We start from the raw sequence: 14,510 nt of genomic DNA on the forward strand, positions 1-14,510 counted from the left end.
GACAGAGTCAAAATATTCGTTTATTTTATAAAGTTGTCAGAAATGTCATTTTAATAAGCTCACCAATGAAACAGCGGTATGTTTACGGACTTCTCACGTTAGAAACCGAGTTTTGATACTCATAGTGGGCTAGTGGCACAGCATAGATTACCCATTGTGTGGCTATATGCATAATTATAAAACATAAAACTTTAAAACAAATATGTTTGTTTATTTATTAGTGGTTATAAAAACTTTTGCCAATAGAGGACGCGATCGTATTACACATTGTGTGGCAGAGTCACTTCTAAATTGGGATATATATTTTTATTATATACTAGTCTCGTTAATGATATAGTTACACGATATAAGTGTAAAAATAACAACGTTTAAGTGGTATTTTTCGTAATAATTTACTGCTTTGTAAACTGATTGTGTTTTTCTTAGTGATTCAGGCTAGTGTCATTTATTAAATCTAACGGTAAGTATTATTTATAAATAATAAATCTTTAAAATTTCTTCTTTTTCAAGTTTGGAATTACTTTCGCCGCACCGAATACTATGCTTGGAATTTAATTAATAACAACGATGGTCTAGTACTGAATTCAATTGTTGGTTTTCGACAATCACATTGCGATGTCATTGTATGCTACTATTAGTTCTATTTGTACTAGTAGTCAACCGCTTATTCAAATTTTAATGGCTCAAGTTCTCGATGAGGGTATTCTTATAAGTGCGCATTGCAAAATAGAACTATTAAACTGGTTATTCGTATCAAATCTGTTTGGAGAGAGTTGTAATAGATGGCACTAGATAGTTGATCGGTGTCGAAACGACGAGAGGGAGATGCAGAGTAACAATAAGTAATGATAATACAGTTATCAACGGTTAAAAGAAATGTTTTTTATTGTTGATTATTGATAAAGTTCATTAAGCATAACAAGTAAATCATATTTGCAGTTGATTAATAATTAAGAACAAATTGGAAGTTTTAAGTGATGACAAGGCTCCTGGAGCAGATAATATACCTTCAGGGGTTTTAAAGGGAGGCTAAAGACTGAATGTGTGAGCTACTTGATTTTTTATAAATTCTTTGTGAATCCCAGTGGATTGGGAGTTGGGCAGTGATATCTCTGTTTCTTAAAGGAGGTAATGAAGATGGCGAAGTAATTATAGTCATTTTAAAAAACTTAAAAATTGTTTTGATATTTAACATGGTTTCGCTGAGAGAGAAATCTCACATAACTGGTTGTTTGACATTCTTTGAAGATGTTATGCTGAAGAGGGTAAAGGTGTGGATTTGGTATATCTAGATTTTCAGAAAGCATTTTATGAGGTGATGTTAACTTCTTTCTGTGGGTGTGGAGTGAAGGAGACAGAGGGTAGTAATAAATGGTGAATGGTCAAACTGGACAGTTGTTACAAGAGGAGTACCTTTTGAGATTTTGGACCTTTGGTGTTTTTGATTCACATTAGTGACATAATCAACAAATTGCCTGTATTTGCTGATGATACTGAAATCTTTGATATTGCTGGTTGAGAAAAGAATGCTGCTGCATTATAAATGAATTTAGATCAGTTTGTGAGTTGGACAAATAACTGTCATATGACTTATAATAAATACAGCGTAACAGGAGGGTAATCGTAACTTAAATTATAAGTGTTATGAAAGAAGAAGATCTTGGTATTTTGGTTGATTAGGTATAAGTTATCCAAACAGTTTGCAGTGACTAGTACTGAAGTAAGTATGATTTTAGGTTGTATTTGCATAAATATTTAATATGAATCTAAAGACATTATTTCATTGTATAGGTTACTGGTTAGGCCTTATTTGGAATATTGTGTTCATTACTGAGCTTCTTACTTTAAGAAGGACATTGTATTGTGAGAAAGGGTTCAAAAGAAAGCTACTTAGGTGGTATTTGGGATGGAAAGATTGTTGTAAAAGTACAGCTTAATATCTCTGAAATTGCTTTCTCTTGAGAAGAGTTGGAGGGGATATGACTAAGTTGTTTACATTTATTAAAGTAATTTTTAATATCTATGCATTATTTTGATTCATGATGAAAATAGTAAAACAAGGAGATATAAATATAACATTAAAGGACAGTGAGAGACATTTTTTTTCTAGCTTAGATATCCTGTTTACTAAACACTTAAAAACCTCAAAGCCAGTCTGTTAAGGTTATTTCCCTCAAAATTAAACTCATAATTCAAATTGTTATATCCAAAATGCATTACCTTGCATTCATTTCAATTAAAATCTGTCTTTTTATTTGTCAAATGCTCCAATTTTTTTTTTGTAAGGCAGTAGCATTCTTGTCACAGCCAGCAACACTCATATTTAAATAATCTGTTGATTATTCTTTTATCTTTGTTATTAATGTAAATTAAAAAGAGCAAAGGCCCTAACACTGATCCATAATATTAATCTAGTTTGATTGAACTCCTTTTGTAACAACTCTCTGCTTTTTTCTATTTCATCCAATAAGCCAACATATTCCCCACTTTGGCTTAGTAGGATTCATCTTCAGCTCACTGTTTTATTCGTCTAACAGGATGGTAGGCCTATTAAAAGGGTTGTGTTCATATTTGGTGGTTGTGAAAAGGTGAGGGAGTGTAAAGGTAGGCTTGATAAATATTTGAGTGTTTTTCTTTGAAGTGTTGGGGACAGCCTTGATAGACCAAGAAACCTCTTGTTATCCCTTAAATTTTATGATGTATATATGATCAATAAATTGGGGCATAACCATTTTCTCTTTTGTAAATTTTAGTTAATGTAATTTGTAGGCACACCAGCACTTCATAGTACAGGGTGGCCTGTAAGTCCCTATCCATCTATATATCTTATGTATCCAGTGTATCTAAGTGCTGTCACCAGTATTCTTGCGCTCATGTACCCACGTACTTGTTACAATGTATAAGCTCTTCAAGTGTAAATGGGCTTACATCAGCCATATTTCTCTGAAAAGAAAAGAAACAAATTTATAATACATGCGTAATTGAATATAACATAATAACATATGAATGGGTAGGGACTTGCAGGCCACCCTGTACAATAAATGTGAAACATCCCTTTAAATATATTAAATTTTAAAGTGTTGGAATTTAACTAGCATAAATTCAGATATATTCCCTAACCAGTTTATTTGTAGTAATCTACACTTTTACATTATTATTATTATTATTATTGCTGGATACTAACTTTTAAACAGCAAGTTTGTTGTCAGCTTCAGAGAAAATCTGAGAAGAACTGCAGGTGGGAGTAGTAGTCAGGATACAGTTCATGGCCTTTTGTTAGAAATATTTTGTGCTATATATTCAACTGAGGTTTTTTCTGTTAGAGCTTTAATCAATTATATTAATGATTTGAAGAGTATCCATGCATTACTCATTCCTATGCCAGGATGACTGAGTGTACAGGTAGGTTTTTACCTTTGAAAGTCAGAACACATTACTGTAAAAAGATTGAAGATTCAGTAGTAACATTTTGTATAACTTACTAATGAAGTCACCATAACAACTAGTATATATTTGATTAAAAGCTTTGTTTTGTTTGTAAGCCATATAAATGAAATAAATAATTCACATGGAGTTTGGAAATATGTTACATAGAATATTAATAGTTTTTAAACATTATGTAATAACAATTCATGTTGCTCATGTACACATGTTTTATGCTGTGTACAATGTTCATATTGGCACATGAAGTAAGCTTGCATTGCAAGAGCATCCTGCTGCAGTAAATGAAAATAACTGCAGCTGCCACAAGTAAAACAACTCCTTATTTAACTATCTCCATGCCAAGCAGATTAACAGTCGCAGTGTTTTTTACATAACATTTATGATTATACATACCTAGTAAACATAATAATAATTTCACATTAAAACAGAACAGGGTAACATTAACAGTTCAATTTGAAAATAAATGCAAAATTTTAGCTGTGCCAGAAAGTTGCAGGAGGAAGTCTTATCTCAGTTTTAATTTATGAATTACATTGTTTTCTCTTGGCTTATAAGATTTTTGTATTTATAAAGGGGCCATATTTTGTCAGTTGGTGTCTGTGATTTTTTGGTAATAAATATCAACAATAAATGAACATTACACAATCCACTTGTTTTAAAATAATATATATTCAAAATAAGTCAAATACATGTACAAAAGTGTAACAAATTTTTGTACATGTATTTGACTTATTTTGAATATGTATTATTTTTTTCAGTAGGTGTCTGTGATTTGTTGGTAATAAATTTCAACAATAAATGAACAGTACACAATCCACTTGTTTTAAAATAATATATATTCAAAATAAGTCAAATACATGTAGAAAAATTCATTACACTTTTGTTTACCATATTTGAATATAGAGCTATAAATAATTTTGAAAAAGTCCAAACAGCCTGTTTCAATTACTTTAGACCCCAGTTAATAAAATGAATTATCATTATGAATTGTTGTTATAATACAAACTGTAAAAACTTTCACTTTAGAAATAATTTGTTATGGCTAAACTGATAATCATACAGTCTAACTTTACTTTTGTAACTTTTACTAATTTACCTCCTCTCTGCAGCTGCAAGTATTTATAAAATACTGCAGAAAAACATAGAAATATATAGCCATATAATAATAATAATATTAAATATAACAAGAAAGATTTAGAAGCTTTGAGTAAGATGATATCAATAATATTACAAAATCATAGTACAACAATTGAACTACATGCACTATGTATGAATCATGCAGAATTATGTAACAAAACTTGTCATAACTATTAAACTAATTAACTTTTAGCACACTTGCTGTGAAACAACAGAACTGTTAACTGTTGATTTACTAAATAAACTAAATGATAATAAGTCTTAAACAAAACAGTCTGGTATATCCAACAACAAGCCTCCTTTAAAAAAAAATTACAATAGTTTTTATGCTATATACAAAGACAGTTTTCAGTTCATACACAAAATCTTGTATGGCTTTACTGTCATAAATCCCTTGTATTTGTCTTGAACTTGTGTTATCTGAGGTCTGTTTTGCCTAATGTATCTGTATACTGTGTGCTAGCACAGTGCATATTGTACTTTTTCTTCTGCTTTCACCTACTGGCATATTATAGCATCTCTTGATGTTTGTCACATGCTCCAATCACCATTTTCTAACTTTATACCATCAATCATGCACTGTTTAATTGTGGTGATAATAATTTCTTCTTGTGATGAATCTAATTAATTGTCTCTATTCAGTTTCTTCTTGCAGCAGCATTCATTGCAACAGTCATTCTTTTCTTGTTTCTTGCCAACACCATATTTACAGATAGCTCCTGCTGCATTATAGTTAGATTTCTGCAGTTGCTTATTAACACTAACACTGTGCCCCAAATTTTAAGAAGCATAAAATCTCTTTTCTTTGTTTTGTCTTTTGACAGCATTCTATTTTAGCTACCCATGGTTTCCACTTTGACTGGTTATTATTGGACTTGCCAGTAATACTCTCTTCATGGGCTTCCATCTATTGTTCTGTGAGCTTGATCATCTCATCCATAGTTTTAGGTGCTCTCTCTTTTAGGAACAATTATGTGAGTGGAGCACATGATTATGAACTGTTCATCTGTTAGTAGATTTCACAGTATTTCAAAACCATTTTTACACTTGGTGATGTAAGTTCACCTTGTGAAGTGTTGCTATAGACATGTAAAAAACTGAAAAACAATTTAATTTCTGTAGTGTCAGGTTTGGTTTCTTTGAATTTCTGGCAGAAACTTTTCAGTAAGTTTATAATGTTTCAACAAGGTCAAATTTAACTTGCATATAGCATCTTCTGACGTTATGCCTATGTACACTTGTAGGCCTCTTCCAGTGAGAAGTAACCTGAAACAGACCGCCCAGTTGATTTTGTCCAAGTTTTTACTTTGGAAGAGTCTTTCATATTTCTTCAGGAAAGTATCTATATCATCTTTCTGTTCATCAAATTTGGGAAGCTTGTGTCAGCTGACCCTGACTCCATTGTCATTCACAGGTCCTTCTTCTTTTTGTTGGGACATTCTCATTTTTGTTCTTTTTGACTCTATTTCCAGTCTCTCCTGCCTCTTTTTCTCTTCTTTCTCAAGTTGAGCTCTTATTTTATCTCCCAGTTTTACACCTCTCCTTTTCTTCTTTGCCTACAATCTCTTCTGTCTAGTTTTTGTTGTTGCTTAACAAACTCTTGTAGGTCACCATTTTAAACCCAATTTGTTCACCTTTTTTACCTGTTTATCAAAATTAGTAGATATCATTTTATAGTGTGACTTTTAATTTTACACTGTTTTTACCACCACTACAGTTGTGCAGATGTAAGCCTACTTCTACTGTTGTTCAAGTCTTTTTCTGCCACTGTTCATCACTGTATAATCCTGGCTGTCTTGTCAAAAGTTTTTTTTTTTTCATATAGGGGTTGGAATCTTTACAGCAGGTATCTGTGACTTATTGCCAAAAATTTCAACATTAAATGGACAGCACACAATATATTTGTTTTAAATTGATCTACATTGAAAATAAGTCAAACATATGTACAGATATTTGTTACACTATTGTTCAACACAATTGAATCTAGAGATTTATATAATTCTTTTTTTTCATCAAAAGTCTATGCATGCTGGTTGAATTACTTTAGAATCCAACTGATTTGACAAATTATTTTTCTCTACCTCTTTTGTTATAATACAAACTGTAAAACTTTGACTTTGGAAATTATCCATTATGGCTAAACTGACAATTATGAGGTTTGACTTCACTTGTTTCATTTTCACAAACTTACTTTCTTTGTATTTGCATGTATTTGTAAGCATGATAGAGAAATCTACAAATATCTCATCCTATAATAATGACAATATTAAACATAATGAGAAAGACATGAAAGCTTTGAGTAAGATGACATTAACAATATTTAAAAACCCCAGTACAACAGTTAAACTACATACACAATGTACTGTTTCCATGGAGATACCTAATGAGACTTGTCATAGCTATCATTTTTAAAATAATTAACTTTTAACACTTGTTATGAGAACTAATTGATTATTAACTACAAAATCACTAAATAAACCAAATAATAACTTAAACTAAACAGCTTTAAACATCCAACATCAATGGTAGTGAGCCAAATTTTCATCCAGGCAGAAGGTTAAAGTGTTGTTCTTTACATTCAATTGAAAAATAAGGTTTGTTTAATGCATGGATTATTTTGAGGATTATGATATTAATTACCTATGAATATTTTTAAAATCAGTTCTTTAAATAAAAAAGTTTGTATATTTTATATGAAGCTTGATTTAAACTGATAAATAATATAACAGATGAATTGACAGACAGTCTGCAGATAATACAAATTAAATAATACACCAGTTTTGTCAATATCAGTAGACAGCATTTTGTCTCAGATATGTACATATATATATATAGATGCTTTCCTGGTCTTCAGTATGACAAAATTGTGAAATATGTCATTATAGTTAATTTTCTCCAAACTTCCTTTTCAGTGGAAAGAATGGCCAGGTTGTTGAGCTTAGATGTACCATTGATGAACTGTTAGATACATTTTGGTGAGTTTTAGTTTGTGTGAAAGTTTGCTCACAGCATCCTTGAACATACATGCTGTGAGGAATATGTGCAGTGCAATTGCAAAGCTTGGCAAGGATTCGGTGTAGACCTGCTTAATGCTTCACCCCAGTAAGTCCACCATGTTACAGTTCATCATGTGTTGTTCTTGAAGCTTTTGATATATTGATGATGTGTTTGGAGCTGTTGCTGGAAATTGGTGGCATTCATCGTGGTGCATTTAGGTAATGATATTTTTTAATTTCTTGATTGTGTTCACTGTTCAAGAGACATTCCAAGTTAATAAATCCAAAATGATTGTGTAAGTCATTCAGATTTTATGTGCTTTTATTCACTTCTCTTTTAAGTCAGTCAGTAAACTCCAACTGCTTTCTTCTGATATCTCATTCTGTCATATTTTTCTTACCATTTTCCACTTTTTTCTCGTTAGGTGCTCAGTCAGAACGTACATTGCGGAACATAACTCACTAGCTGTAGTTTCAGCCTGGATAACTTAAATGGCTGTTTTTTCACCTGACATTAATGAAAGAGCATTCATTTCTGCTTTACATTAATCTAACCCAAAACTTCTTTCTTGTACATTTATTCGGGTATTATTGATTTCCTTCAGCACAAAGTTCTAAAAATACAGGTATGCAATGAAGTTATATAATATAATGCTCTTATATATGTAAAAATGGCTAGTATGGGTATAGAAAGCACTATGTAGAAGAACAAACAAAGTTTCGACCTTCTTTGGTCATGGTCAGGTTCACAAAAAAAAGAAAGAGGTAACTGATCGATAGCTGACCACGTGCTTGAAGACAGTTGTGTAATTGAGTGTAGGAATGTAAAGAGCATGCTCAGATGTTGAATATATTTATTAATATAGGTATAAAGGTGTTCTTTTGTATTGGTTTATTTTGGACTTGAGTTGTTGTATAAGTAAGGCTTCTTTAATTTTGTGTTTATGTTTGTTTATTTAGTATTTGGATGTTTTCTATGGTTATGTTGTGTTTATTTGATTTGCAGTGTTCGAAAACATATGAAGATGACTTTTTGTGTTCTTTGAATCTGGTTTCCATTTTTTTACTTGTTTCTCCTATATAGAAGTTGTGGCAGTTATCACATTGTATTTTATAAATAATGTTGGTGCTGTGTTTGTCAGTGTAGATTTTATATAGTATAGACCTTAGTTTTGTGCTTGGTTTTTGAATACATTTTGTGTTAACTGGAATGTCATATTTTATTATTAGTTTTTGCCAAATGTTGGTTATGAAAGTGAAAGAATCATTCACGGACTTCATTCCATTTGAGGGAAAGACTGCTGAAGCAATAATAAATGAAATAATTAATAAGCTGGAAAAATATGGTGTGGACAGATAATATGAGACATTTGATGAGCATGATATACATCTTACATACTGACAAACATAATGGCAGAGTATTTGGCTGCAGAATTATGTTGCTAATGGTGAATAACATGCAACAACAAAGAAGAGTGATGAATTCACTTTGCACTTGTGGGGTATGAGATGGCTGTGGCTGTTGTCAGTTGAATTTTTCTTCAGGTGTTTCCTAATGACTGATTTGTACTTTCCCAAACAATTCTGTAGTTAAAGCTTGTTATGTCAGTGCTGTCAGTTATATTTTCTCTGTTTTATGAATAGAACATTTTGTATAACCAGGAACATAACACACTCATAGATGTGCTTTAGAATTTTTTCCACTGTTCCATAGTTTTTCTGTTTGCTGTTAGAATCCTTTACTGAAGGTTACTCTTCTCTTAAGGTAAATTGACATATCTTTCTATTGCTAAAAACCTCAGATATGAACAGAGCTACTTTTGTGTTTCCAGTGTGAGAGTTTAATTTACTCCAAGTTTTTAATTCTTTTTTTTACCTTTCCAATGGCACTATTTTCAATATTAAAGAGTTTCCAACAAAAGCAGTAAAGTTTTTTTTTAATGAGAAAAAGAAACAACCAAGACAAATCAGCTTTTCATCAATTTCTTGAAGACATCGATTAATTTTTATTGTTAAAAGGGAATACTTCATTTTGATTTTGCTTGCATCACAAAAAGAAGATTGGATTATGTTTGATACCTAACTCATTGTCCCCCTCATTCTATATGCTCGCATTGCAGACACTGGATAGGTGAGAGTCAAGATGGCTTTTAGTTGCATCTGTAGTTCCAACTCTGGTGATGTTGAAAGTAGAGTTGCTTGTTTCCTGATTCTTATCCTCAACTAAACTGCTTTATATTATGAAAGCAAGCTGCATCATACTCATTTTCTGATTCTTTTGTTTCTCTGTCATCTGTACACTAAGCCACTAAGGTAGAATCTTTTATTTTGTGATGCTGTTATTCTTTTACCCTCACTAAAAGAAAGAACATTTTTGTTATAGGTAATGGCAGAACAATTATAAACTGTTTATGAGAATGTGCCTAAAACAAGATATATGATTCTTATGCTTTGGGAAAAAATTATTAGAAAGTGTCTTGTGAGTAATCTTTGAGCATTCAACTAACAAGTGACATCACTGAGATGTATTTATTAAATTAATCTTATCCACTGTGGAAGGAACTGTGCCCTTGCAGTCTGGTTTTCTTCACACAGCTTACAAACAATCTTTTTTTTTTTGCTTTTTTTAAAGTTTTTTGTAAATCGAAAGTACACCTATATCCAAAATTTCTTTTTCAACATGATATATCTATTTATTTATAAGATGAAAGTTGTTAGCCTGCAAGGACAGTAGGCCTAGGTCAAATAGAAAGGGTTATTTCAATGTTTCTTTCACTTGATACTTTTAAAGCTTAGCTCTTTTTCACTTACTCTTTTAGACTTATGAAAACAAGAAACTTTTAAGAGTAAAATTAAGTTGGCCAATCATAATATTATCTTTTAAATTTAAAATACAATGAACAATGAAAAATGCTGACTTGGACAAGTGTCCTGCACTTTCATTATGCCATTGATACTATTGGGCATTTATATAGCATAGTCTGGTTATAATATCTAAAAGTAAGGAATTAAATACAAACAGAAATAACTGTGATATGTAGCAGTATTTTTAATTATAAACTATATAATAAAACTATTAAAATATTCATTGACATCAAATAGATTTAAAAATAATTAAATATTAATGAATGTATTTACAAGTTATAGTTGATCATGAAGTATGGCAGAAATTATTGTTATAAATTCTCCATGTATTTTTGTTATGACATATAATCAAACATTCTAAACAACTTAGTACAGTGAAGGTTGCATATTAGTGTTACTGTACAGGAGTGTTGTATGCTAGCAGTAGAAAAATTAGAAATTTGTTAGTTGAGGCTCACAAAATATTGCTGGGCCTTTGTCCAGTCACTTTACACTTTATGAGTATGATTTTTTTGCTAATACTAAGATAATGTATTGCCTTAATTTTTATATTTTAAAATAGAACTCTTTTCTTTGATAAAGTTCTGAAATTGGATTTAGTTTGCTGTGATTGAGTAGGCAATGAATACTACATCATGAAATCATAATATGTGGAAATCTAAGAACCAGTTAAAAGTAACAAGAAAAAATGATGATCAGAATATTTTTTTAACCTCTTAAAACATTATTGATACATTATAAGGAAACATCCTTTTTAGGCTTAGCCATCAAAACATCTCTGGTTGTTTAATGTGTTCACTCAGAAAATATTCTGTCTCTTTATTCTGTTTGGTGATAGAGCTAATTAACAATATAGAAGATAAAAGGCTAAATAGTCAAAATTGCAGATTAAAACCATTTGTGTAGTATACTTCCATACAGTTTCATATACATTGGTTTTTGTTTTAAGAATAACACTTCTGAAAAATTCCTCATCATTTCCAGTATTTTTTGAAATGAGTACTATTTGCAGTATATACATATGTGTGTGTTTAAGAGTTCGTGTATTTGTCATATGTACATTAAACATATTTTTCAAAGTTGCACAACTGCCACCTTCACATAAATTGATAATTATTTATAAAAAAATACTTACTCTGTTGTACTCTTTGCTAGTGAGTGAATTTGCTAATACTTAATCTGTTGTACTCTTTGCTAGTGAGTGAATATGCTAATGTCAGTACTTTACTGACTGTGCTCATATACATGTCTGTGGCATTGTCAAAATTCATTATCTAAAAGCATATTTTTGCCATAAAACTTTTGCACTTCATTCATGTACAGACAAGCTAAAGCAAGAGTATTCTGAGTGCATATGGTGTAATTTCTCCAGATTCATTGCCATGAGAAAACTGAAGATTTGGAAAAACCCAGTCTTAAAGTGCATGGTAGTTACTTGTAGATATTTCTTTTTAGTTAGCTCATTCCCACTGACAAATAGATCCCAAGCTTCATAGTCATTCTTGTAATTCAGGTTAGCACCCAGTCTTTCTAGATATCTTGCAATTTTTGTTAATCATCCCTTGTATAATCTGAAATAAAATTTCTTATTATCTATACCACTAATTTCAATATAAGCATCAAAGGTGGTAATGTTATTGGTTGTAGTTTTTCATATTTGGTCATAGGAGCTCAACATTATTAGTTGTAAATACTCTATATTTATTCTGTACTATTAGGACATTTGAGTGGTAATTGCTCCTAAAATCTACAACTGGGGGAATGGCAAGCGAAAATAGTGACTCTGAGATCATGAATGAGTGGACAATTTTGTCTTCAGTTAATGGTGAAGATGAGGTATGTCAAAGAAATTCATTTATCATTTTCAAGTATCATACAAAATATGAGGTATGTTCTAACAGTTATTTCACTGTTGATGTGAGATAAATTTTCTCTTCAATTGAATGAAGTGATTAGTATTTTTAACTTGCATATCTACTTATAATTACTGCAGGTTATGAAATTTGAGGTTTTTGAATGCTGCTAGGAACAGAGTAGTCAGGCATACTGATATTTAGTAAGAAAATGAGAGAATCCAAAGTTAAATAAGAGCATATGGCTCATTATAGAAGGAAAATCTTGTACAGTTTAAGAGCTACTAGTAATGAAGGATGAAGATGGTGCTATTTGAAAAGAGATGTTAAAAAGCTAAGTTTTGTTAATATTGTTGCTTTTTGAATGTTAGCTGGTTTTATAATTTTTGTATTTAAAAATTAGAGTTGATATGAAAACAAGTACATTTAGTAAGATTGGAGATTCAAGTAGTAGCTATATACTTTTAATTTAGATTTTAGTAGTGTAAAATATAGTATAATGTTAGATTAGGCTTAGTACACATAACAGTTCTTTTGGCTTAGTTATAATTCAACTTGCATTAATATTGTAAGACAACCTAAATACATTGTTATAGTTAGTAAATAGTCTGAAAACTAATTAATTGTCAAAATATAGGCTTAAGAGTGTTAACAATGGGCAACTGGTATTTAAGCATAGTATCAATTGTTTATTTTAATTCTACAAACAATACAGTGGTTAAGGATATTTGGGGGGTTAAACATTCCCAGTTTGTTAGGTTCAAATAATGGAAAATCTGCATTACTGTGCATTTTTAAGGAAGGTAGTAGTGAGGATGCTCAATTTATAAGTAAAGTTTGAGGCTATCTTAACAAAAGTTGAGGAAATATATAAAGAGAAGTTTAAACTGTGGAAAATTACAACAGGACTTCAAGAGCAGCTTAAGTTTTAACATACAAGGAAGGCATCAGTTAAGATTAACATTCAGGAAGATAGAAAGGATTGCATTAGGGTTAAAAGTAGTGAACTTACCTTTTAAAGATCCTATTCTATTAAGCAACAGATTTCAGCACTTGGCTTATGTAGACAAGAAGCTATTGTAGGAGGGAAAGCAAAAGGAATAGAGAAAGATATAGATTATGAACTTAAAGAGATTATAGTTACAGGTTATTCCTTTACACGGCATGTGGATAAAATAGTCCATAGGTAAACATGGAGAAAAAGAGTTAGATTATGCTATCCTGGAAGACATAACTGACAGAAAAAGAGATATTATAAAGGGGACTAGCAATGATGCAGTTTATATTGTGCATGTAGGGGATAATGATATAGAGAAGAGTAAGTCAGAAGAGCTAATTAAAATGTACAAGAGGTCAATAAAAGCATTTAAAGACAGGCCATAAATTAATTGTGTCAGAGATACTGCCAAAAAATTAATTGTGGAGATGAAATTTTGAGTAGGTCACTAGGGCTAAATACTAAACTGAAATTGACATGTAAAGATGAGCAGGTTAACTGGTTGGATCAGTTCTGTGGTAGGAAGAAATGTTTTGGAATTGATGGTTTACACTTAGGTAGGAAAGGGTCTGGCATGTTTGTAAGAGCTATTAATTCAGCTGTAAGGGAAGTTTTAAACTAGGACTAGATAGTGGTGAGGGCAAAGATAAACTAAATATAACAAAATTGAGATGTAGAGAAAAGTTTAGCATACAAAATCAGTATAAAAGTAGTTTTAGGAATAGGTATAATTGTTACTGTTATAATGTTAGAATTATAAGAAATAAAATAGATGACTTTAAGGCACTTGTAGGCATAGAAAGATTTGACATAATGAGAATAACTGAAATGTGGTTAAATTTAGATGATTTTGATGACAGAAATTTATTTTAAATACATGGCTATAGGTTATTTATTAGGGACAGAATAGTAAAGAGAAGGGGAAGAGTGGCTCTATATATAAAGTGTGAGGTACATCTTGTTCAAGTTGAGAATATTAAGTATAACAGCGAGAAGATTGAGTCCATTTGTGTTTCTGTTAGTTGGTAGCAAGGAAAAAAGCTCTTGGTATGAATTTGTTTAAGACAACCAGATGAAACTGAAGGAAAACTCTAATAGATTTAAATTTCAGCTGTTAATGAAGTCTTAACTATTGGGTGATATTTATTTAAAATGTATTGATTGGAAAATGCTAAAGTCAAATTATGAGGGAGAAAGTTTTCTGGAAACTGTTCAAAG

At 31.0% G+C, this 14,510-nt stretch overlaps 1 protein-coding gene across 14 annotated transcripts in view; it reads left to right on the forward strand.

Moving 5' to 3' along the window:
* The first annotated feature begins 256 nt into the window (after positions 1-256).
* LOC143256725 (uncharacterized) overlaps positions 257-14,510 on the forward strand; it is a 66,486-nt gene continuing 52,232 nt past the window's right edge. For 2 of the 14 annotated variants that reach the window (XM_076514336.1, XM_076514439.1), the window contains exons 1-2: positions 257-460; positions 12,161-12,329. In XM_076514336.1, the coding sequence (XP_076370451.1) occupies positions 12,204-12,329 (126 nt within the window). In that variant the 5' untranslated portion in view covers positions 257-460; positions 12,161-12,203. Of the gene's footprint in view, positions 461-765; positions 1,045-7,493; positions 7,797-12,160; positions 12,330-14,510 lie in introns of those variants that run through there. The other 12 variants (XM_076514420.1, XM_076514412.1, XM_076514423.1 and 9 more) reach the window with 10 other exon arrangements.

Source organism: Tachypleus tridentatus, chromosome 1, assembly GCF_004210375.1.
Source record: "Tachypleus tridentatus isolate NWPU-2018 chromosome 1, ASM421037v1, whole genome shotgun sequence".
NCBI classification, from domain to species: domain Eukaryota; kingdom Metazoa; phylum Arthropoda; class Merostomata; order Xiphosura; family Limulidae; genus Tachypleus; species Tachypleus tridentatus.